The sequence below is a fragment of the Triticum aestivum genome, chromosome 7B (genome assembly GCF_018294505.1).
Source record: "Triticum aestivum cultivar Chinese Spring chromosome 7B, IWGSC CS RefSeq v2.1, whole genome shotgun sequence".
Classification (NCBI taxonomy): Eukaryota; Viridiplantae; Streptophyta; class Magnoliopsida; order Poales; family Poaceae; genus Triticum; species Triticum aestivum.
This window is the reverse complement of record NC_057813.1, coordinates 204,734,129-204,756,048: the sequence shown is the minus strand read 5'-3', so window position 1 is coordinate 204,756,048 and position 21,920 is coordinate 204,734,129. Positions and strand designations below refer to the sequence as shown.

Here is a 21,920-nt window from a genome sequence, read left to right as displayed (position 1 = left end):
GATCCTATCTCGAATTGCATGGCTTCAAGCCATTTGTTGAAGCTCGGGCCCGCCATTGCTTCTTCATAGTTTGAAGGTTCACCGTTGTCTAACAACACTAGATGACCAGTTGCGCCAAATGGCGCAAAGACCCGTTTTAAACCACGTCCGTGTTGAAAATATTTGCATTTTTTTAATAATTGTATATTTGAGTACATTTGGTAAGAACTTATACCCCTATATAAAAAGGAAATTAAATGGAAATATTTTCTTAAGGTAATAATGCCACAAATTAGATCGTCGTTAGGTCAAGATAGTTGATTCTGCAATTAGAAACTCCGAGTAGCTGTAAACTTGCATTAAAAAGGGAGTAAACACAAGTGACATAATAAAATGTACTTAATACATGAACTTGTGAACATTGTGTACAGGAGAAGTTAACAGAAATAGTGGTCAATTACATCATATAATTTGGTTTTATACTCTTGTGTGTATATATCCTGAATGCTACCCCTTTGTAATCAACTCTTTGCCCTTCGAATCGAATGGCACTGCTACTGCCCCTAGTGGAAAAAGAAAGGACTCTGTAATACCCATAAATGTAAAAGGAAAACATCATGTGATGCATCTCAACCTGCGCAAAACAATGTAAAAACCATACATGCTATCTACATACCCTCATTGTCTAGCAAAGCATAAGTAGCTGAGGTACCCTGTACAACAGAATTGACAATGAGTTTCATAAATGCCCAATAATAAAATCACACAAGTTGAAGTGGAAGTGTGGACATGTGAAATCATGGCACAACCATTCATCACTCATGAAATAATGCTAATTCCAGAAACAGATAACTACGGTCAACCAATTCAAATGGCGCCATTGAAGTAAATAAATAAACTAAGCCTACGACTATACGAACTAAGCGTAAGACTATACAGATTATGTCTGTTTATTTGCATCTCAACCGCCATACTTCCTGATCATCAGGTGAGGACCCACAGTTTCAGTAACTCAAATGTACAAACGAAGCATATGCAAGTTAGGAGCTGTATTGCTAATTATTATTTTTCCCAAAAAAAAACAGGAATGTAGAGCTGAGTGTTGCCTAGTTTGCTAAAGTACATACCTCACCTTATTTAACGATGGTTAGTACAGAAACCTGAAACATGCAAAAAAATAAAGGGATCATTTGGGATAACATAGTCATCAACAGAGAAACCAACCCAATCTCACCTCTGACGAAACATAAATCGCACAGCTCAGACCGAAGCAAGAATCGAGAATTAGATCCTGCAAAGAAGAGAGAGGAATTCAGTTACACTTGGGCTGTTTTTTCTCTTAAAGATGATGAAATCCTAACCCTAGAGCGAGAGGAAAAAAGAGAGAAGGAGAGGACGGGGAGGAGCTCCAGGAAAATAAACCTTGCTTCTCTGCATTTTAGATCTAACTAAAAAAGGCAAATTTTAGAAATGCTAAATGTTAGGAGCCATCTTGTCTATTCAGACTTTAACCACTTTGAAAAAGCATGTTGACTTTAATCATCTGGTATATGCTAACTGATGGTCTTGATTGTGATGTGATCAACCCAACCAACACTTAGCATTGCCTTTTGATAAAAGTCAATGCAAGGTGCTAGGTAATCCCATCATCATGCCAGATTAAATTGTGGATCATCCAAAGGCATGCGATCTAACTTTATGCAAGCAATTAAGCAGAAAAGTCACCCTAAGGTCGCTATCCGTGTACCAACTTAAAAGATAAACAAGAAAGGTCTTGTAGCCCATATGAATATTTACACTTTGATTTAACTTCAGATTTGATATGTAAGTGGTGTATAAAGAAGAAAAGATGGTTGACTTTTTGCTCCAATATCATACATACCTTAATACCTGACCACCAGCCCACAAGCCAGATCAGCTGAAGCCATAACAACTCGCCCAGGAATACGTTCATCTGCTGGTACAATCGCCTCGAGAATGGCCTTATCATAAGAACAATACGGCCTGCAACGTTATGCAAATATAGCAAGAGACCAGGAACGGATTAACCGAAATTCCAGTGCGAATTAACAGATCAACCTATTTCTGCATTTATGAAAATTAACATCATAATGCGGAGGTCAAATGTCTGCTTAACAAAGTCACTCGACGCCACCTAGTAGAGATAAAGAATTGGCTAGTGGACCATGCCCTGCTAATCCAACTTCAACCTCTTTACCTGTCTGCTTGTCATATGCTATATTTCCGAGCATCAGCCATCAGGAAAAAAGAGATCATATGATGAAAATTTTAGTTCTGTTAAAAAGGCAGAAAAAGATTAATAATGCCTTACCCAAAGCATGGAAGTGCAGACTGTATCAGATTTTGCTCCCAGAAAAGCCATGTAGCATGAGAAACTTCGTATTAGCATGTGGGATCGCATCGAAACACAAAGATCTGGAAATAAGTAGAAAATGGGCACCAAAAGAAAACACTAACCTTGATTCTAGTCACATGATATATATAGAGCACAATTACAGAGGAGCGGCAAGCCGCGAGGTGAGGTATTCCAGCCAAGACTTAGTTGTTGCGCCCATGGCGCAAAGGGCGAGGGCAAACCAAGCATTCAAACCATGCATGTTAAAATATGTAGGTACTGATTGGAGCACAAGTAAATAGATATTTAGGTATAAAGTCGATACATACATATTTACATTGCCTTTATCAAGTACTCCCTCCGTTCCTAAATATAAGTCTTTGTAGAGATTCCACTAGGTGGACTACATACGGAGCAAAATGAATGAATCTAAATTTGAAATGCATCTATATACATCCGTATGCGGTTTATAGTGGAATCTTTACAAAGACTTACATTTAGGAACGGAGGGAGTAAGATACATATGTAGAGATGCATCAAATAGATAGCTTTGATCATTTGCTCATGGTGAGTAGTGAGGAATATCAGTAGAGTCTGCACGTGCCATCGGTATATAAAATGGTGGGTGTTATGAGGTTGTTGTCTTCGGGCATTGTGTGATCTCTACCCAGACCACTACACCAGTTGCTGCTTAGATAATCTATTATCCCTTATTTTTCTTTGAGCTCGTGTTGTAAAGATTTTTTTTGTTCAACTGCAACTTACCATAGTTGTGGTTTTGCAAGACCTTGCTGTAAGGGGCTATCATGCATTTAAGAGCTTCATGTGCCAGTGGATCTTCTACGGCTTTGAGTTTTCCATAGACAGAGATGGATATTGATTACTTCCTCCGTCTCAAAATTCTTGTCTTAGATTAGTCTAGATACGGATGTATCTAATACTAAAAAGTGACTTGATACATCCGTATTTAGACAAATTTAAGACAAAAATTTAGAAGCGGAGGGAGTACTTTGGAAGACCATTGCGTAATTGCTCCTTAGATGGATAGAACTGATGGATAGAACTGAATCGTTGCGTCAAGACCAATGGCCGTTGCCTTTTGTGTTGAGTTGACTACACTACATTTGGTAGGCCAAGTTGTTGCATCATAGCATCGAGAAGCACTTTTGTTGGGATCCTAACATTTTTCATCATGGCGGACTGAGAACAAATAGGAAGACATTGTAAGCAAGTGACGTTTATGAGAAAACAGAAAAATTGACAGGGGTTTTGAGTTTGCCGACAACAGAGGAAGACATTGTAAGCAAGTGCAGTGTATGATTCTACATGTGTCTATGCATCTTTCAATTTGTTGTGAGATATATGACGGTGATAGTAACTGATGTTGTATGCTGGTTAGGTAATGCTAAAATTGTGTGTACACCACAGGATAACAAAATATCTGAATATAATAGGGGTTTTAGCTTATCTAAACTTGAGAGCATGCATGCATGCATGCATCACTTCCCAGGCACTGAGAATATAGGAGATCAACATGTATGATCATGTACTAATTAATTGATTACCCAGGTGGTGATTAAGAAGGATACACGCAACAAGGACCGATAGTTTGACCAGAGAAGAGGCTACATTCCCCCATAATTACCCAGGTATTGATTGAGAAGCTAGACAAAAGGCGAGGAGGGAGGGCGTATACTAAATGAAGCATAGGGATCCAACACACTGCCATAGCCTAAATTGTACTGAAATACTCCCTCCGTCCAAAAATACATGTCTTAGATATCGAGTCGCCTTTTAGTATTAGATACATCCCAATCTAGACGAATCTAAGACAAGAATTTTGGGAAGAAGGGAGTAGTATGTACTTATGATGTCCAAACCAATTATACAAAAAAAAAAAAATCATCCACTGTCAGCACACTCCCCTGGATGAAGCATAAGCGTGGGAACACTATCAGCAGACTTCCATATTTAAGCTGACCTCGTGTGCCCTAGAAATTAACATATAACTAAAATAGTTGCTTCTCGATAGAATTCAGAATGAGGCACACACTTCATTTCTCCCTACCAAGCAACACCAAGTACATCTTCGTAAAAGAAGTGCATACAACAGTCCTGTTTCCGTTGACCGAAACCTGAACAAATATAAAGAAACCTGAATCAATGAGGTTTTTACAAATATAAATAAACTAGAATCAATTAGTCCAGAAAAAGATGGTCTAGGTCGCAAGTGATTGAAGGCGAATTGTTCTAAAAACTTATAATTACGAAAAAAACGCCACAAGCACCATATATAAGGATATATTACAAAATACAATGCAGTTCAGTTTATAGACTCATTCTTCAATTAACATTCTGGACATCAAATCACAATTATGAGGTATTGTTGTGAATTGCAAAACTTCTAAACAGGTGCTAGCCTCAGAACATCTTTCAGCATGTACCTACCACAAACTATAGTCAGATTAATAAAATACATATCCCTTTTTAGAAGCGAAAAGACACAACCATCTAAAATAGAGAAACTTGGCGGCACACAGCATAAAGAAGATATTGCTCCTGCTTGCATGAGACAAGGAATATAGCTAAAGATTTCCAAACCTTGAGAACGAACTACAACAATCAGCCAAGAAAAATCTAATGTTCTACATATGCTGGACACATGGATGTTACTACAAAAAAGGAAGGCATCAACAACCATAAGTATCTCATTTTTAGCTACCAATCCAGAAGCTAACTCATGTGCTTTTGCTCAAGCTATGCTTACACGATTAACCTTATATCTGTTTACCCATAGGAACAAAAATCACAAGGTCGTCTAACTATTAGCAAATATTTTGTTATGGGAAACTATTAAATGGTAGAAACTCTGAAAGGCGCAAATAGCCGTTCGTTTCACATCATCATCTTGCAGGTGACCAAATAAACACTATTGTTTCATTATCTCATGACAAGCTATATCAAACGCATTGTCTCCTTTCATTATCACAAACAATCTTACTATCAATGGACATGTTCTGGACAAAGTTTTTTTAGTTCTCACAAATCTGCACATGTTCTCTCAAACTGTATCTAACATGTGCAGATTTTAGAGAACTAAACAAGCTTTGTACAGAGCACGTGTAGTTCAAGACTGCATTTTAGAAAGTCTTAACTATGTCAGAAAAAAACTTGAAACCAACACTGTAAAAAATGTGCCTAAGACTGTCAAAAATTTGAACCTGGTCCAAGCACTTCCTAAAATACCTTGTTATGTTCTCTATGAGTGCAGTCATTAATCGGTCATTTGGTGTCGTAAAGAGAATCGGCGAGACACTTTCTACTGTGCGGTAGCTAGTGTCATGTAAAGGGGTGGAATCATCAGATGAAGATTTTGCATCCCTGAGTATAACTAATAAGGATATTGCACTACCTCCTGGTTCTCCTCCCATCAACATATGAACCACATAGTTGCTGGAAAAACAGTGGTTTCTAGGTGGGGTTCTAGCACCAACCCTTAGAATGCCGCAATGTTACTCATGCTAATACATCAACTCTATTCAACAGTGTACTAAAAATGTCTTGCTTCAGATAGAGATAATTAATTAACAATAAATTCCATCCTGCATTTTTCAAACCCAGCAATTCTTAATGTTGCATGACCTTGTGGAGTCAGGTAGATATCACAAAATTCTATGAAAGACTACCATACAAAATGGCAAGAGAAAAGAAAGTTCAGCAGAGAACAAAGAGTAGAAAATTCATTATTACTTTCTTACTTGCAAATGGGTCCTACTTGGAAGCAACACATGTAATTGGGGGAGGCATAGTGTCATCTATTTTCAACGGCCTGAAATCAATCCAACAAACTTAATCTACCAAGGAGATAACCCATTAGGCCTTTTAGCACTCTGCATCATCATCCCATCTCATTTGTCAGGCTGACAGTCAGCCAACACAATACTTCAGTTTTGCACATGATTTAAGGACAATCTAATGGGAGCAATCATAGCAAAGTAAATCAACAGTGAATTGTTGTTTTTGCTTTTCTGGAGACACATAGGTGATATCTCTTACGACTAAATACCTATCCAGAACAATCAATATAAGGCATTGTCACCTGCTCTGAATTGAATAAAAAGAACCAAAGATGCAGCACCATAAGCTGCAAATGTACAAACAGAAGCATAACTTATTGTAAGGAACATGATGATAGGTTTTTGGCAGAAAAGGGTGAGCTGATTGAGATATCAGTTGTCCTTTAAGAAAACATGAGGTACGTTTATGGGTAGTTGATGTATCAAGAAATGTATCATCTTAAAAACCTTGAGCTGAGGAGCTAGATAGGTGAAAACCAATCTTGCCAGACAACCATATATATAACTCAGATATTAGAGTTCCCCGATACATCAGATATACAAAGCACACTAATCACTCAGATATTAAAGTTCATGTTTTTTCTATGGAATATTGTAGCTAAGAAATAAGTGGAATTAAATCGCCACTGATAGTCCGGTGTATCTTCAAAGTGCAATGAGATGCAATATTGGAAATAATATGCAAATTCAGTTGCAAAACAAATTCAGTATTGATGTGAATTGTAGAGTTCTAAACCAGATGGTAGCCTGGGAACATCTTCGACTACAACAATGAATTATAGTTAGCTAAATAGAACACACACCCATTTTCAGAAGTAAAAAGACAGAACCATCTAAAATAGAGAAACTTGGCGGCACACATTAGTAAGATTGTAAAATGTTGAAAAACTTGGATGTTGTTGTTGCAAAATAAGTGTCACACATTAGTTCTAATGATGTATCGCCTACTACGGCTATAAGCACTACTTTTAGCATAGGCTGCAGCTTCGGAGATGCTCATTGTGAGAAATACTAATTATATCTATATAGAAGCATTGAGATCTCAAAGACTAATTAGTTTGGACCTCAAAGTCTCAAAAGGCATAAAGCTTATAAAACTGTAATCCCCCGAAAGAAAATAATCACCTCTAGTATTTAGTAACACATATAAGAGATAAAATTCAGTCGGTTTTGTCATTTTAACGGAACAACTGGTGAGCATGCCCGAGCTATCATATAGCTGAAAATGAAGCAACCAATGGACCTGCAGAAACCAACACATCTGAGAAGAAGTAGCAGTACATCGTATGGCAGAAGGGAACTAACATCATATGTAATTGCATATCTGAAAGATGCAAAGTAGCCGAAAAAATGGATGTACAGAAGCTGAACCTGCTCCTGGGATAGCCATGATGGCCACACTCACAGCAACCTGATGAACCTGGTGAGTGTGTGTGCTTTTATCAACCTACAAAGTAAAACTGAAGAACCTCAGAACAAGAGAGCAACACAAATCTACATAAGAAAAGCAACCTAAACCTGGTGTGTGTGTGTGATTTTATCAACATGCAAAGAAATCATACCACAAAAAGTATCCCTTGTGACTACAAGGATGATGTAGCCACAACATCCCTTCAGATTGTCTATCTCTCTCAAATTCCTCTCTCTTTTCTCCAAAATTAGATGCGGACATGCGGTTGAAAACGCAAAGAGACAAAACAAAGCTCTTCATGTTGCCTATTTCTCTCAAATCCCTCTCTTTTCCCCAAAATTAGACGTGGTCCAGAAGTAAAGAAATTAACTTTTGTGCAGTATTTATATATACCCAAGGGAGAAAAAATATGGAAGAAAATTAGAGGAACTCACATGATTTTTCTTCTGCATCTTTCATGGCTGACGCACCATGGACAACCGATTCACCAGCTGAGGGGTCTCTAAGCCGGTGTAAATACAGTTCGAGGTCATTACAAGATCTGGGATTCGCGCAACGCAGCTGCTTTTTCGGTCTGAGAATGACCTTTCACTTGTAACTGTCAAGGTCATTACTAATGTCACCATACACAGCCAATTGATTAACTATACATTATGCATACACAAAAAATAATTAATAGGATTTTGTTCTTTGCCAATAGAGAAACTAGCAGGAACAAGTTGCCCAATCCATCAATCACTGCATCTTTCATGGCTTGCTCTTTTCCTTGTGCTTCCCTCGTCGATCACTCACTGCAAAAATAGGACATGTTAACTGAAAACCATGTACGCCGAGCCCATTTGGACTCCTTTCCATGTGTTTCCTAAAATTGTCTGAATCTCACTGCAATACAAAATGAGTTTGCGTGTTAGTATGAAGTGACTCTAGTAACTATATTGTCTGTTCAAATATTAATAGCATTGTCTGTCATACCAAACCAAAGTTTCAGAATTCAAAAGAACCTGCATCAAAACCTGAGCACAATCACCCCTTAGCCCAATTCTTCCAAAACTTGAGCATAATCACACACAAAGAACATGGAAAATTTAGTCTGACCACAAGTAATATCCATTCATTTTGGCTATTTGCATCAAATTGGTAACCAATCAATGTATCAAAAAAGTGAAACCTGATGAGGCATCAAGGAAATCAGCACACCATCATGCACGACCTGAATTATTACACCATCCACATCAATCAAATTAGTATAACAACCTGAATTAGTATTTGAAATGAATGAATCATGAAAGAAGAGGAGACAAGAAACCATGAAAGGGTACCAACACAGATGGAGCACAAGGGGCGAGAGTATGGGAGGCATGTCATCCAAGAAAGTCTCTATAATGGTGGGATGACGTCGATGACAAAGAAATAACATGTGGCTCCACTCCTTCCTCTTCTCTTACTCCAGCCCCCTCTTTTCCATCCCTCTCTTTCAAACACACGTGTTGTCCTCTCCAGAGCAGTCCTCCTTGAGCATTTATACAAACAACTGGTGGTCGCATCTGCAGCCTCAAAAACAGATGTGCATAGCTGCAGCCACCTCTGCACAATAATATTTCTTGCAACGCAACAACCGAATCAAGAGAGGGAGAGAGAGAGAGAGAGAAATTAGAGAGGGGTTTGCAGAATCACCTGCGCACTTGAGGCAGTGAAGACGCAAGTGAATAGATCACAGACACGTTGGAGAAGAGGGGGTGAGCGTCGCCGGACGGGATGGATGGCACCAAGCTCGTGGATCCTCCGTACATATCCGCCTCTTGCGACCGCGAGGGCGCGCGAGGAGAGGAGCACCCGGCCCCGGGCAGAGGCGGAGCCGGCCGGAGCGAGCCGACGATCGCGCGGGGGTGCTGCAGCGGCATGCGCAGGGGCGTGGTCGGGGGCGGCGGAGCCGGCGTAGCGCAGGAGGAGGCGACGCGGCGAACGCAGCGCGGCACGGGCCGGATGAAGCGGAGCCAGCGCAGGTGCGCGCGCGGGCCGGCGAACTTGGCGCACTCGGACTCGGGCGCGGCCGCGGAGAGGTGGAGCGGGTAGAGGAGGAGCATGAGGAGCAGGCCTCCACGGCCAGAGCGCCGCCGACCGCCATGGGCGACGAGGAGCGTCGCCGTTGTCGCCCCATCTGCCATCAATAGAGCCACTGCGTCCCGCCGCCCGAAGAGGCGAAGCCCGGTGGGAAGGAGGCTGCGCGTGAAGATGGAGAGGAGGCTGCTGGTTCGACGAGGAGAGGAGCCGCCTAGGTTGGGGTGGCGGCGGCGAGGAAAGGAGAGCACGAGGCAGAGGAAAAGGGAAAGAGAGAGGAGTGGAGCCAAACGGATCGCTCGGGGCTTATCCCTTTCTCCCACTGTTAATAGACGCAAAAAAGGAGACGTGGCCACGGCCGCTAGATAGGTGCATTGGCTCATTCTTTATATGTTCCATGATTTTTAGGATAGGGTTGCCATATCATTCTAGCGTGAAACGTGTTCTTGTGGACCTACGAAGTTCAGTAGCAACTTGATTGGAAGTATCTTGATCATCATCATTAACTTCCTCTCTAGTCGATGCAGGCACCACAGGAACATCTTCCTGAGCTGCGCTACTTTCCGGTTCAAGAGGCAGTACTTCATCAAGTTCTACTTTCTCCCACTTACTTCTTTCGAGAGAAACTCTTTCTTCAGAAAGGACCCGTTCTTGGCAACAAAGATCTTGCCTTCGGATCTGAGCCAGAAAGTATACCCAATGGTTTCCTTAGGGTATCCTATGAAGACGCACTTTTCCGACTTGGGTTCGAGCTTTTCAGGTTGAAGTTTCTTGACATAAGCATCGCATCCCCAAACTTTTAGAAACGACAGCTTAGATTTCTTTCCAAACCATAATTCATATGGTGTCGTCTCAACGGATTTAGATGGTTCCCTATTTAAAGTGAATGTAGCTGTCTCTAAAGCGTATCCCCAAAATGATAGCGGTAAATCGGTAAGAGACATCATAGATCGCACCATATCTAATAGAGTGCGATTACGACGTCCGGACACACCATTACGCTGAGGTGTTCCAGGCGGCGTGAGTTGTGAAACAATTCTACATTTTCTTAAGTGTGTACCAAACTCGTGACTTAAATATTCTCCCCCACGATCTGGTCGCAAGAACTTTATTTTTCTGTCACGTTGATTCTCTACCTCACTCTGATATTCCTTAAACTTTTCAAAGGTCTCAGACTTGTGTTTCATCAAGTAGACATACCCATATCTACTTACGTCATTAGTGAGGGTGATAACATAACGATAGCCACCGCGAGCCTCAAGGCTCATTGGACCGCACACATCAGTATGTATGATTTCCAATAAGTTGGTTGCTTGCTCCATTGTTCCGGGGAATGGAGTCTTGGTCATTTTGCCCATGAGGCATGGTTCGCACGTGTCAAATGATTCATAATCAAGAGACTCCAAAAGTCCATCTGCATGGAGCTTCTTCATGCGTTTGACACCAATGTGACCAAGGCGACAGTGCCACAGGTACGTGGGACTATCATTATCAATCTTACATCTTTTGGTATTCACACTGTGAATATGTGTAACATCACGTTCGAGATTCATTAAGAATAAACCATTGACCAGCGGGGCATGACCATAAAACATATCTCTCATATAAATAGAATAACCATTATTCTTGGATTTAAATGAGTAGCCATCTCGTATTAAACAAGATCCAGATACAATGTTCATGCTCAAAGCTGGTACTAAATAACAATTATTGAGGTTTAAAACTAATCCCATAGGTAAATGTAGAGGTAGCGTGCCGACGGCGATCACATCGACCTTGGAACCATTCCCGACGTGCATCGTCACCTCGTCCTTCGCCAGTCTCTGCTTATTCCGCAGCTCCTGTTTTGAGTTACAAATATGAGCAACTGCACCGGTATAAAATACCCAGGAGCTACTACGAGTACTGGTAAGGTACACATCAATAACATGTATATCACATATACCTTTGGTGTTATCGGCTTTCTTGTCCGCTAAGTACTTGGGGCAGTTCCGCTTCTAGTGACCGTTTCCCTTGCAATAAAAGCACTCAGTCTCAGGTTTGGGTCCATGCTTTGGCTTCTTCCCGACAACTAGCTTACCAGGCGCGGCAACTCCCTTGTCGTCCTTCTTGAAGTTCTTCTAACCCTTGCCTTTCTTGAAACTAGTGGTTTTATTGACCATCAACACTTGATGTTCCTTTTTTATCTCCACCTCCGCTGATTTCAGCATTGAAAATACCTCAGGAATGGTTTTCATCATCTCCTGCATATTGTAATTCATCACAAAGCTCTTGTAACTAGGTGGGAGCGACTGAAGGATTATGTCAATGACCGCGTCATCCGGGAGATTAACTCTGAGCTGAGACAAGCGGTTGTGCAACCCAGACATTTTGAGTAGGTGCTCGCTGACAGAACTATTCTCCTCCATCTTACAACTATAGAAATTGTCGGAGAGTTCATATCTCTCGACCCGGGCATGAGCTTGGAAAACAATTTCCAGCTCTTGGAACATCTCATATGCTCCGTGCTGCTCAAAACGCTTTTGGAGCCCCAGTTCTAAGCTGTAAAGCATGCCGCACTGAACCACGGAGTAATCATCACCACGCGACTGCCAGGCGTTCATAACGTCTTGAGTTGCTGGGAAAATGGGTGCTTCACCTAGCAGTGCATCTAGAACATTAGCTCTCTTGGCAGCTATGAGGATGATCCTCAAGTTCCGGACCCAGTCCGTATAGTTGCTACCATCGTCTTTCAGCTTGGTTTTCTCTAGGAACGCGTTGAAGTTGAGGGCAACATTAGCATGGGCCATTTGATCTAAAAGACATATTGCAAAGATTTTAGACTAAGTTCATGATAATTAAGTTCATCTAATCAATCTATTTAATGAACTCCCACTCAGATAGACATCCCTCTAGTCATCTATGTGATCCATGATCCGAGTCAACTAGGCCATGTCCGATCATCACGTGAGACGGACTAGTCATCATCGGTGAACATCTTCATGTTGATCGTATCTTCTATACGACTCATGTTCGACCTTTCCGTCTCTTGTGTACCGAGGCCATGTCTGTACATGCTAGGCTCGTCTAGCCAACCTAAGTGTTTTGCATGTGTAAATCTGGCTTACACCCGTTGTATGCGAACGTTAGAATCTATCACACCCGATCATCATGTAGTGCTTCGAAACAATGAACTTTCGCAATGGCGCACAGTTAGGGGGAACACTTTCTTGAAATTTTATGAGGGATCATCTTATTTATGCTACCGTCGTTCTAAGAAAATAAGATGCAAAAACATGATAAACATCACAAGCAATCAAATAGTGACATGATATGGCCAATATCATTTTGCTCCTTTTGATCTCCATCGGGCGCCATGATCATCATCGTCACCGTACACACGAGATTTAATAGAAACGTCGTTGCTCCCTGTCAGATTTCGGGTTCCGGCAGACCCCTAAGGTTCGAACTCTGGGGTGCGCATGAAGATCTCTCCTCTACCAACTCATGTCTTTTCGCCTCGCAAAGGATCTAGGCTACACGATGAACAACGCAAGGGACGCAAGGTTTATACTGGTTCAGGCCACCATTGTGGTGTAATACCCTACTCCAGTGTGTGGTGTGGTAGATTGCCTCTGGGGCTGATGATGAATAGTACAAGAGAAGAACAGCCTCGCGAGGGATGCTCTTGTGGTGGTGTTGTCTCTTGGGGAGGACTGGATCCGGCCCCTTTCTACTGCGGTGGCTAGCCCTATTTATAGAGCGAGGCCCTGGCCCTCTTCCCAAATATTAAGCGGGAAGGACGCCAACAACTGGCCATTTTGAAGGGGAACATCTAGTACACTTATCCTGACTAAAGTTGGTCCTCGCCTGCCAAAGACTCTGACGATGACGCCGTCTTGGGCTCCACGGTGACCTCCATCCTGCCGTTCTGCTGGTCTTGGTCTCGTTGCACCGAAATGGTAGCCTTTGCTTGATACCTTGGCCTGCGCTTGCCCGCTTTGCACCAAAGAGGAAACAAGGACACTGCGCAGGCCGGCGCCCGCCTGGCTTCGGTCGTCATGGCTTGCATCACGGGCACCTCACGAGGTACCCCTGACTTGATATCTCTGCCTCCTCGCGAGCCTTCCTGACGAGGTTGTGCCTGAGGAAGCTGTCTGTTGTCCGCCCCGCGAGGCTTGGCCCCTCGCGAGGGTCTTGAGCTTGTGTTGACGAAGATGGGTCGTACTGGGCCACTCCTTGAGCTTGTGTTCATGATAATTAATTTCATCTAATTAATCTATTTAATGAACTCCCACTCAGATAGACATCCCTCTAGTCATCTATGTGATCCATGATCCGAGTCAACTAGGTCGTGTCCGATCATCACGTGAGACGGACTAGTCATCATCGGTGAACATCTTCATGTTGATCGTATCTTCTATACGACTCATGTTTGACCTTTCCGTCTCTTGTGTACCGAGGCCATGTCTGTACATGCTAGGCGTCAACCTAAGTGTTTTGCATGTGTAAATCTGGCTTACACCCGTTGTATGCGAACGTTAGAATCTATCACACCCGATCATCATGTAGTGCTTCGAAACAACGAACTTCCGCAACGGCGCACAGTTAGGGGGAACACTTTCTTGAAATTTTATGAGGGATCATCTTATTTATGCTACCGCCGTTCTAAGAAAATAAGATGCAAAAACATGATAAACATCACAAGCAATCAAATAGTGACATGATATGGCCAATATCATTTTGCTCCTTTTGATCTCCATCGGGCGCCATGATCATCATCGTCACCGTACACACGAGATTTAATAGAAACGTCGTTGCTCCCTGTCGGATTTCGGGTTCCGGCAGACCCCTAAGGTTCGAACTCTGGGGTGCGCATGAAGATCTCTCCTCTACCAACTCATGTCTTTTCGCCTCGCAAAGGATCTAGGCTACACGATGAACAACGCAAGGGACGCAAGGTTTATACTGGTTCAGGCCACCATTGTGGTGTAATACCCTACTCCAGTGTGTGGTGTGGTAGATTGCCTCTGGGGCTGATGATGAATAGTACAAGGGAAGAACAGCCTCGCGAGGGATGCTCTTGTGGTGGTGTTGTCTCTTGGGGAGGACTGGATCCGGCCCCTTTCTACTGCGGTGGCTAGCCCTATTTATAGAGCGAGGCCCTGGCCCTCTTCCCAAATATTGAGCGGGAAGGACGCCAACAACTGGCCATTTTGAAGGGGAACATCTAGTACACTTATCCTGACTAAAGTTGGTCCTCGCCTGCCAAAGACTCTGACGATGACGCCGTCTTGGGCTCCACGGTGACCTCCATCCTGCCGTTCTGCTGGTCTTGGTCTCGTTGCACCGAAATGGTAGCCTTTGCTTGATACCTTGGCCTGCGCTTGCCCGCTTTGCACCAAAGAGGAAACAAGGACACTGCGCAGGCCGGCGCCCGCCTGGCTTCGGTCGTCATGGCTTGCATCACGGGCACCTCGTGAGGTACCCTTGACTTGATATCTCTGCCTCCTCGCGAGCCTTCCTGACGAGGTTGTGCCTGAGGAAGCTGCCTGTTGTCCGCCCCACGAGGCTTGGCCCCTCGCGAGGGTCTTGAGCTTGTGTTGACGAAGATGGGTCGTACTGGGCCACTCCTTGAGCCACGCTGTAGGCCGCAAGCAGGCAAGTCTGGGTACCCCCATTCCTAAAACGCTGACAGTAGCCCCCGGGCCCAAGGCACGCCCGGACTTGGCTTAGCAGAGAAGCGAAGGGGCAAGTGCGAAGCGCCGCGGGCCCCAACAGCCTGCGGCCTTGGGCGCCGCGTGGTGGTTGATTGGACGTGGGCGTCTCCGCTTCCCCACGTCGCCTCGGCAACTGTCTGTCTGACAAAAGGGCGGCCCTGGACCAGGCTTACCTTGTTTGCCTTCACCAGTCATTGCTCCAGATCCCCTTTCTCGCTCTCCTCCTCGCTTCCGAAATCCCCTAGATCTGCCTCAATCCCTCGCCTTCGGCAAACCATGGCGCCTCGCAAGACTCCGGCCAGGGCCTGGTACTCGCGCGCTCTGGATCCTCCGAATGTGTTGGAGAAGAATCTCGCCCTCACGCGCCAGATGATGGTGGCGCAAGGCAACGAGGGGCGGCTATGCTCAAGGTCAGCTCTGCCCTGCCTGAAGACAAGGGGAGCACCTTCTATCCGCTCTTCGTGAGCGCCATCGTTGCCGGTCTGGTGCCTCCCTTTTCCGAGTTCTTCCTCGCTGTTCTTCGTCAATACAACCTGCAAGCTCTGCACCTCCACCCCAACTCTATTCTCCTCCTGGCGATTTTCGCCTATTATTGCGAGGCTCATGTTGGAGTGAGGCCCTCAGTGGCTCTGCTGCGCCATTACTTTTCCCTACGGGTTTCTGGCGCTCACATCACCGCATACGTGAGCTTCATCGCGTACTCCAACTCCAATGCCATATCAAAGCCCGGGAAGAGGATCGAGGGCTTTCGGAGCAAGTGGGTCATGGTGGACGCTGGGCGCATCCACCCTCGGATGAAACTGCCCATGGCGCAGCCCAAGTCCGTCGACGTGTGGTCTCGCGCGGAGCTTGTCGACCCCCGCACGAAGGTGGTGCTGAAGAGGATGAATGCAGACCTGAAGCCAGGCAACCTGGTGGCGGCGAAGCTGACCGGGGCTACGCTCCTGAGGGAGTTCCCGGAGCACCGGGTGGCTCCGCTTCGGGAACACTCGCTCCCATTGTGGAGGCTCGGGGAAGCTGATGTCGCCCTCCGCCTGAGCTCCGCAGCTCTGGCCGACGAAGATCTGGCCGCGGCCCTCCACTCCTTGGTCGGAGGAGATGTGGCGAGACTGGAGGGTGCTCCTGTCCCCCTTTTCCTTTGTGATGACTGGGCGCAGGTGGTGAACTCCATGCCCACCTTCAACGGGGAGGGGCTAGTGCCTGCGGAAGCTCCCGAGGATCTGGCGGCGCTAGCGGTGATGAACTTGTCTTCCGGTGACTCCGGCAGGGACGAGGAAGAAGAGGAGGAGGAAGAAGAGTCCGACTCTGAGGCGACCGACGGAGAGTCAGGGGAGTCCTTCCCTCAGTGCAGGTCCCGTGCCCTCCGCCTCATGCCGGATGACGACGAGGCTGGCGACGGGCGAGGCGGGCAGAGCTCGCCCTTGGTCCCGAGGAAGGACAGGACGGGGCTGGTTCCCCGCGGGTCTGCTCTGGCTCCGAGGCGGCCTGAAGCCAGCCCCAACTCTTTTGACGCGCCCCCTACTTCCGAGCCTCCCGAAGCTGACCCCAACAGTCGGCTCTCGGGCTTCAAGTTCGGCCGGAGGCTGCTTGAGTCCGTGAACAATGACCAGTAAGTGCTTGATTTTTGTTTTGCTTCCCGCTTCTATCGCCAAAGCTTGACGTCTGCATCCTTTGGCTAGGCCGGTGCCTGCAGCAAAAAGGTTGAAAGGGGCCTCAGCGGCCCCGCTTGGGGCAATGCCTTCATCTGCGGGGGAAGGAGGTGGCGAGGCTCGAGCCTCCCCTGCCCGGTCGTCCTCGCGAGGCCAGGTGGGGCGCATTGGCGTGGGCCCAGCCCCCATGGCCCAGGCGACTCCCGAGGCGTCCACGCCCAGTGCCACTGCTGAGGCCGCCGGGGCTCAGAAGGTCCCGACGCTTGATGCTGTGATCATGTTGCCGTCTTCTCCTCCTACTCCGCCAACCTCCGTTTCTCCGACTCCTTCCACCGTCTTGGATCGTGCTGCTGCCGAGCTAGACCGGCTGCTAGAAGATCTCCAGGGCGCCGACCCCCGCCTGGTGGCCGGGCGCCTAGAGTTGGCCTCTGGCTGGGTCCGTTCAGACGCCTCCATTCGAGCGACGCCGAGCCAGGCCGTGACGGCCTGCGATGAGGAGAAGCAGGCCACCTTCCAAGCCAAGGCCGCTCGCGACGCTGCCTTGGGTGATGCTGCGGATGTCAGGGGCCGCTGCAAGACGCTGGAGAACGAACTGCAAGGCCTGCACGACGAGCTCGCCAAGGAGGTCCGTGACCACCAGGAGAAGGAGAAGGAGATGAAGACTCGAGAAGCTGCCGTCAGGGACCGGGATGTCGAGCTTGATGAGCGTCGTGGCCGGCTGGAGACGCTGGATCAAGCTGGACGGCAAGGCGAAGGTTCTAGTCGAGGACCGAGTGGCCTTCGTGCAGCTGGAGGAGAGGGCTCGCGCCGCACTGAAGACACTTTATGATGGCGGCCTGGAAAAGCCGCTAGCTGGCGCCGAGGATGGCCCCGCCAAGCTGCTTCCCTTCCTGGTCCGCGCACTTGAAGATGTCGCGGATGGCCTTGGTCCCACAGCCGAGGCCGAGGCGCGTGTCCTTTCTTCTGCAGCACTGACGCGTGTCCTCACCCACGTCTATCTTCGCAACCCCAATGTCGACCTTGACAGCCTGCTGGAACCCGTGAGTGGCGAGCTTGCCGCTGCCGCTGCTGAGGCAGTGAAGGGTCGAGCAGAAGCCTTGCTGGCAAGGTTCCACACCTTCAGCACCAGGTCAAGGCGAGATGCTGCTAGCTCCGGGGCTTCGGGAGGTGGAGCCGCCCAGCGCAACCCCACCACAAGCGATAGCACCGCCGGAAAGTGGTCCCTTCGCGGCTTCTGTCCTGTTTTAGTTCCTGCAACATGCATCATGCCTCATGGAGGCATTTAAACTTGTGTTTGGCATTGTGAAAACAACCTATGGACTGTAATATTTGCTTTTGAATTCCTTAGGATTTGTGTTTTTCCTTCCTATTTGCTTGTGTTCTACGTCGGCATGGCCCGGCCCCGCGGATACCTCAGCCGCCGTTAGCCTCGACCGGAAACCAGGACGGGACCCAGGAGTGAGGGGCTACATGACCAGTTAGGCTCCTGAGTCGCGATGCTCAAGAGTCCCCCTTAACGCGCGAACAGCAAGTAGGGAGGGGAGGCATAGGAGTGGATCTGCCGTTCTACGTCGGCAGGGCCCGACCCCGCGCATACCTCAACCGCCGTTAGCCCCGACCGGAAACCAGGACGAGACCAAGGAGTGAGGGGCTACATGACCAGTTAGGCTCCTGAGTCGAGATGCTCAGGAGTCCCTGTTGACGCTCAAACGGCCTTCGTACCTTGGCTCCGCTCGGGGAGGGGCACACGACGAACCAGGCCCGAGGGGCCTGGCTGGGTGGCGTGCACCCGAGCATGGCCCGGACGTAGCTCCCGTGTCCAGCCCCCTCGCGGGGCACTCCCGAGGGGAGGCGTTACGATAGGGCCAGACACTGAGCTCTGGGCTCCCTAAGGTTGATGCGGCCGTGGGCCGCCCTCAGTTGTTTATCACCAGTGCGGAGCATAGCGCTTCCATATGTGTACGGGCATAGCCGCTCCTCGGCAGTGTTGTCAGCCAGCGCGGAGCATGGTGCTTCCACTGGTGCGTGGGAGGGGGGGCCCTCCGGGAGGAGCCCCTGGGGCGTGTACAACCCCGCCCTGACACGTGGCCGGCACGGTAGGGATTGACGAGGTGTACCTGGGCACCCATGAGCTAGCGCGGGACTCACGGGGCCCTACCTCAAGGCGGGTTGCGCCTGGCTCTGGGCCTTTGTTTGTAATGTGCTCCTGCAAAATTGGTTAGATGCCAACACTCTACGTCCTCAGGTCCCGGCCCTCGAGCGAGATCAGTCGTCGCTGGTATGCCAGGTCGCGGTGCCATGGACAAGGCCAGGAGATGAGGGCTGGAGAGCCAGTAAGAGCCCGTGAGTCGTGATGCTCAGGTACCCCCCCCCTTTTAACGTGCAAGCAGTTAGCATGAGGGAAGAAGGGCGCCGTCGCAGGCATCAGGTAATAATCATGGCGGGTCAAATGCACGACCTGGATAGATGCGAGAGTGATACACGCCACTGGGTCAGGCCCGAGCGGCTTGGGGATAATGCAGCCCGAGGGGCGCCCCCAACAAAGTAACCTAAAGACATGAACCAAAGGGATACATGCTGCAGGGACGGACCCACGCGGCCTGGGAATGATGCAGCCCCGAGGGCGCTCCCAGCTGAAAATGAAACTTGAAAGATGTCACCTGATGACGTCGGAGATGTGGAATGCTGAAGTAGCGGACGACGTGCGCCGCGGAAGCCGATCCTCACGAGTTCTCGGGTCCAGGAGCCTCGGGAGGCTCCAGGGGCGCAGGCAGCTCCTCGAGGACCATCTCCATATCTGCCAGGACCGCGTTGTGCCTGGCCTCCTGAGCCTCCAGAATGCTCCTCAGAAGACGCTGATGAGCAGCAGCCGCGTTCGGCAGGCCGAAAGGCATGCGAACATAGCTGTGGGGCGGACCCTCGCAGCGTCCCACGCGTGAGGGCCAGAGGCGCTCCTGAGAGGCGGCTCGATTGAGCCCTGGTACGTCGATGCAGACACGCAGCCCACCATCCTCGCCTGGATGGGGAGCTATGGCGGGTAAGCGGCGGCTGCCACACATGACTCTTGACTCCTGCAGCTCCTGAATGATCTCACTGATGATCTCCTGAGGGTTCGGCCCTCCTTGCCCCGTACCTTCCTGAGGGAAACGTGCTTTGAAGCACCCCTCCAAGTGGTGCCCGAGCGCCTCCCTCGTGACCTTGGCAAAGTCGGTGGCCCTCCAGGAGAGAGCCCCCGAGCCTTGCCCGAGGAGGGCGCCGGGCGCGCCTTCCTATGCGACAGAAGGAGGTGCCCCTTGAACGGGCGCGGATCCTGACACAACGCCACTGGAGGGGCCTGCCTCCTGATGGTTCGGATCAGGTGATGCTTTCTTCTTCTTAGGGACTACCTCGGGGAGACCTCCGCTCCTGTGATCTGGGTCTTCGATTGCTGCGGCCTGGAAGGCACGCTCGAGAGAACACACTGCATCCTTCTCCTTGCAGGGGACAGTGATGACTCCACCGCTTCCTGGCATCTAGAGGACATTGTAGCCATGGTGAGTCACCGCCATGAACTTGGCCAGGGCCGGATATCTGAGGATGGCGTTGTAGGGCAGGCGAATGTGGGCGACGTCGAAGTCGATGAGCTCTGTGCGGTAGTTCTTGCGCTGTCCGAAGGTGACAGGGAGGCAGACCTGCCCTATCGGGGTGGTAGAACCATCAGTGACTCCTGAGAAGGGCTTGGTTGGATGAAGCTGATCATACGACACTTGGAGATTTTAAAAGTTTCGACGGACAGAACGTTGAGGCCTGATCCACCATCAATGAGGGTCCTAGTAACCTGTACATTGCTGATGACTGGGGAACAGAGCATCTGGAGGACCCTGGTTGTGGCTGCGCACTTAAGCTGATCCGCCGAGCTGAACGTGATGGCGCTTGTGGACCACCGGAGAGGGCGCGAGGCCTCGAGCTTCGTGAGGACTGCATTCACCTCGCGAGCGAACTGTTTGAAGACACGCTGAGAGGCTGGAGCCTCAGTTCCGCCCAAGATGCAAGCGATAGCTCGCGGCTCCTCGAAGCCCCCAGCCCCCTCGTCCTAATGGTGGTCTTCGTTTCTCCTTGGCGGTGGTGGCAGAGGAGGGAGGCCTGCGTTGCCTTGTGGGCGATCCTCGCGAGGCTGGTCCCTCCAGACCCCTCGCGAGGCTGGTCCTGCCAGCGATCCTCACAAGGACGGTCACGCCACCCTTGGTGAGGGCCACGGTCTTCCCATCGTCCTCCACCTCTTCCTCCTCCGCGGCCATAGCCCCGATCGTTGCGCTCGGGGCGTCAGCCGCCTCGTCCTTCTCGCACGGCCCTGAGCTCTTGACATTCGTTGGTGTTGTGAGTGTGGAGGTCGTGGTACACCCAGTACCGGCTACCCTTGGACGACTCCGGCTGATCTCTGCCATGCTTGGTATCTGGCTCGGCTGCGAGCACAACTGCTCCTTTGCGCTTCACATCCTTGGTCTTGGGCTTCTTCTCCTCCGGGTCAGCAGCTGGAAGCTTGAGAAGAGAGAGGCGTCCTTCCTCGCCCTGGCGCACTTGGTTGCCAAGTTGAACAACTCTAGAGAGGTGCACAGGTCCTCGTGGATTGCTAGCTCTTCCTTCATCTTGATGTCTCGAACGCCATCGGAGAAGGCCGAGATGATGGCCTCCTCAGTCACCCTGGGGATCTTGAGGCGGGCGTTGTTGAAGTGTTGGATGTACTTTTGCAGGGTCTCTCCTGGCTGTTGCTTGATGCGGCGCAGGTCACTCATGGCCGGGGGCCGGTCACGAGTGCCCTGGAAGTTGGCGATGAAGCGGGTGCGCGTCTCGTCCCAAGAGGAGATCGTGCTGGGAGGCAGGTTGAGGAGCCATGTATGGGCGCCATCCTTGAGGGCCATGGGAAACCAGTTC

The 21,920-nt window shown here is 48.5% G+C and overlaps 1 protein-coding gene across 18 annotated transcripts; it reads right to left on the bottom strand.

Moving 5' to 3' along the window:
• Window positions 1-346: 346 nt before the first annotated feature.
• Window positions 347-10,042, bottom strand: LOC123156901 (uncharacterized). Of its 18 annotated transcripts, none has more exons than XR_006478516.1 (8): window positions 8,927-10,032; window positions 8,772-8,813; window positions 8,576-8,653; window positions 8,038-8,485; window positions 7,564-7,639; window positions 1,862-7,435; window positions 1,214-1,270; window positions 392-1,139 (listed from the first exon to the last, which is right to left on the bottom strand). XR_006478516.1 is itself a non-coding variant. In XM_044575093.1 (2 exons), the coding sequence occupies exons 1-2, from the start codon at window positions 9,766-9,768 to the stop codon at window positions 8,981-8,983; spliced, it is 714 nt and encodes a 237-aa protein (XP_044431028.1). In that variant the 5' UTR covers window positions 9,769-10,031; the 3' UTR covers window positions 8,695-8,980. The 18 variants fall into 18 exon arrangements, 1 of the variants encoding a protein (XP_044431028.1); XR_006478514.1 differs by having other exon boundaries at window positions 8,923-10,031; XR_006478515.1 differs by having other exon boundaries at window positions 393-1,139; window positions 8,038-8,653; window positions 8,923-9,147; window positions 9,278-10,031.
• Between the last annotated feature and the right edge of the window lie 11,878 nt (window positions 10,043-21,920).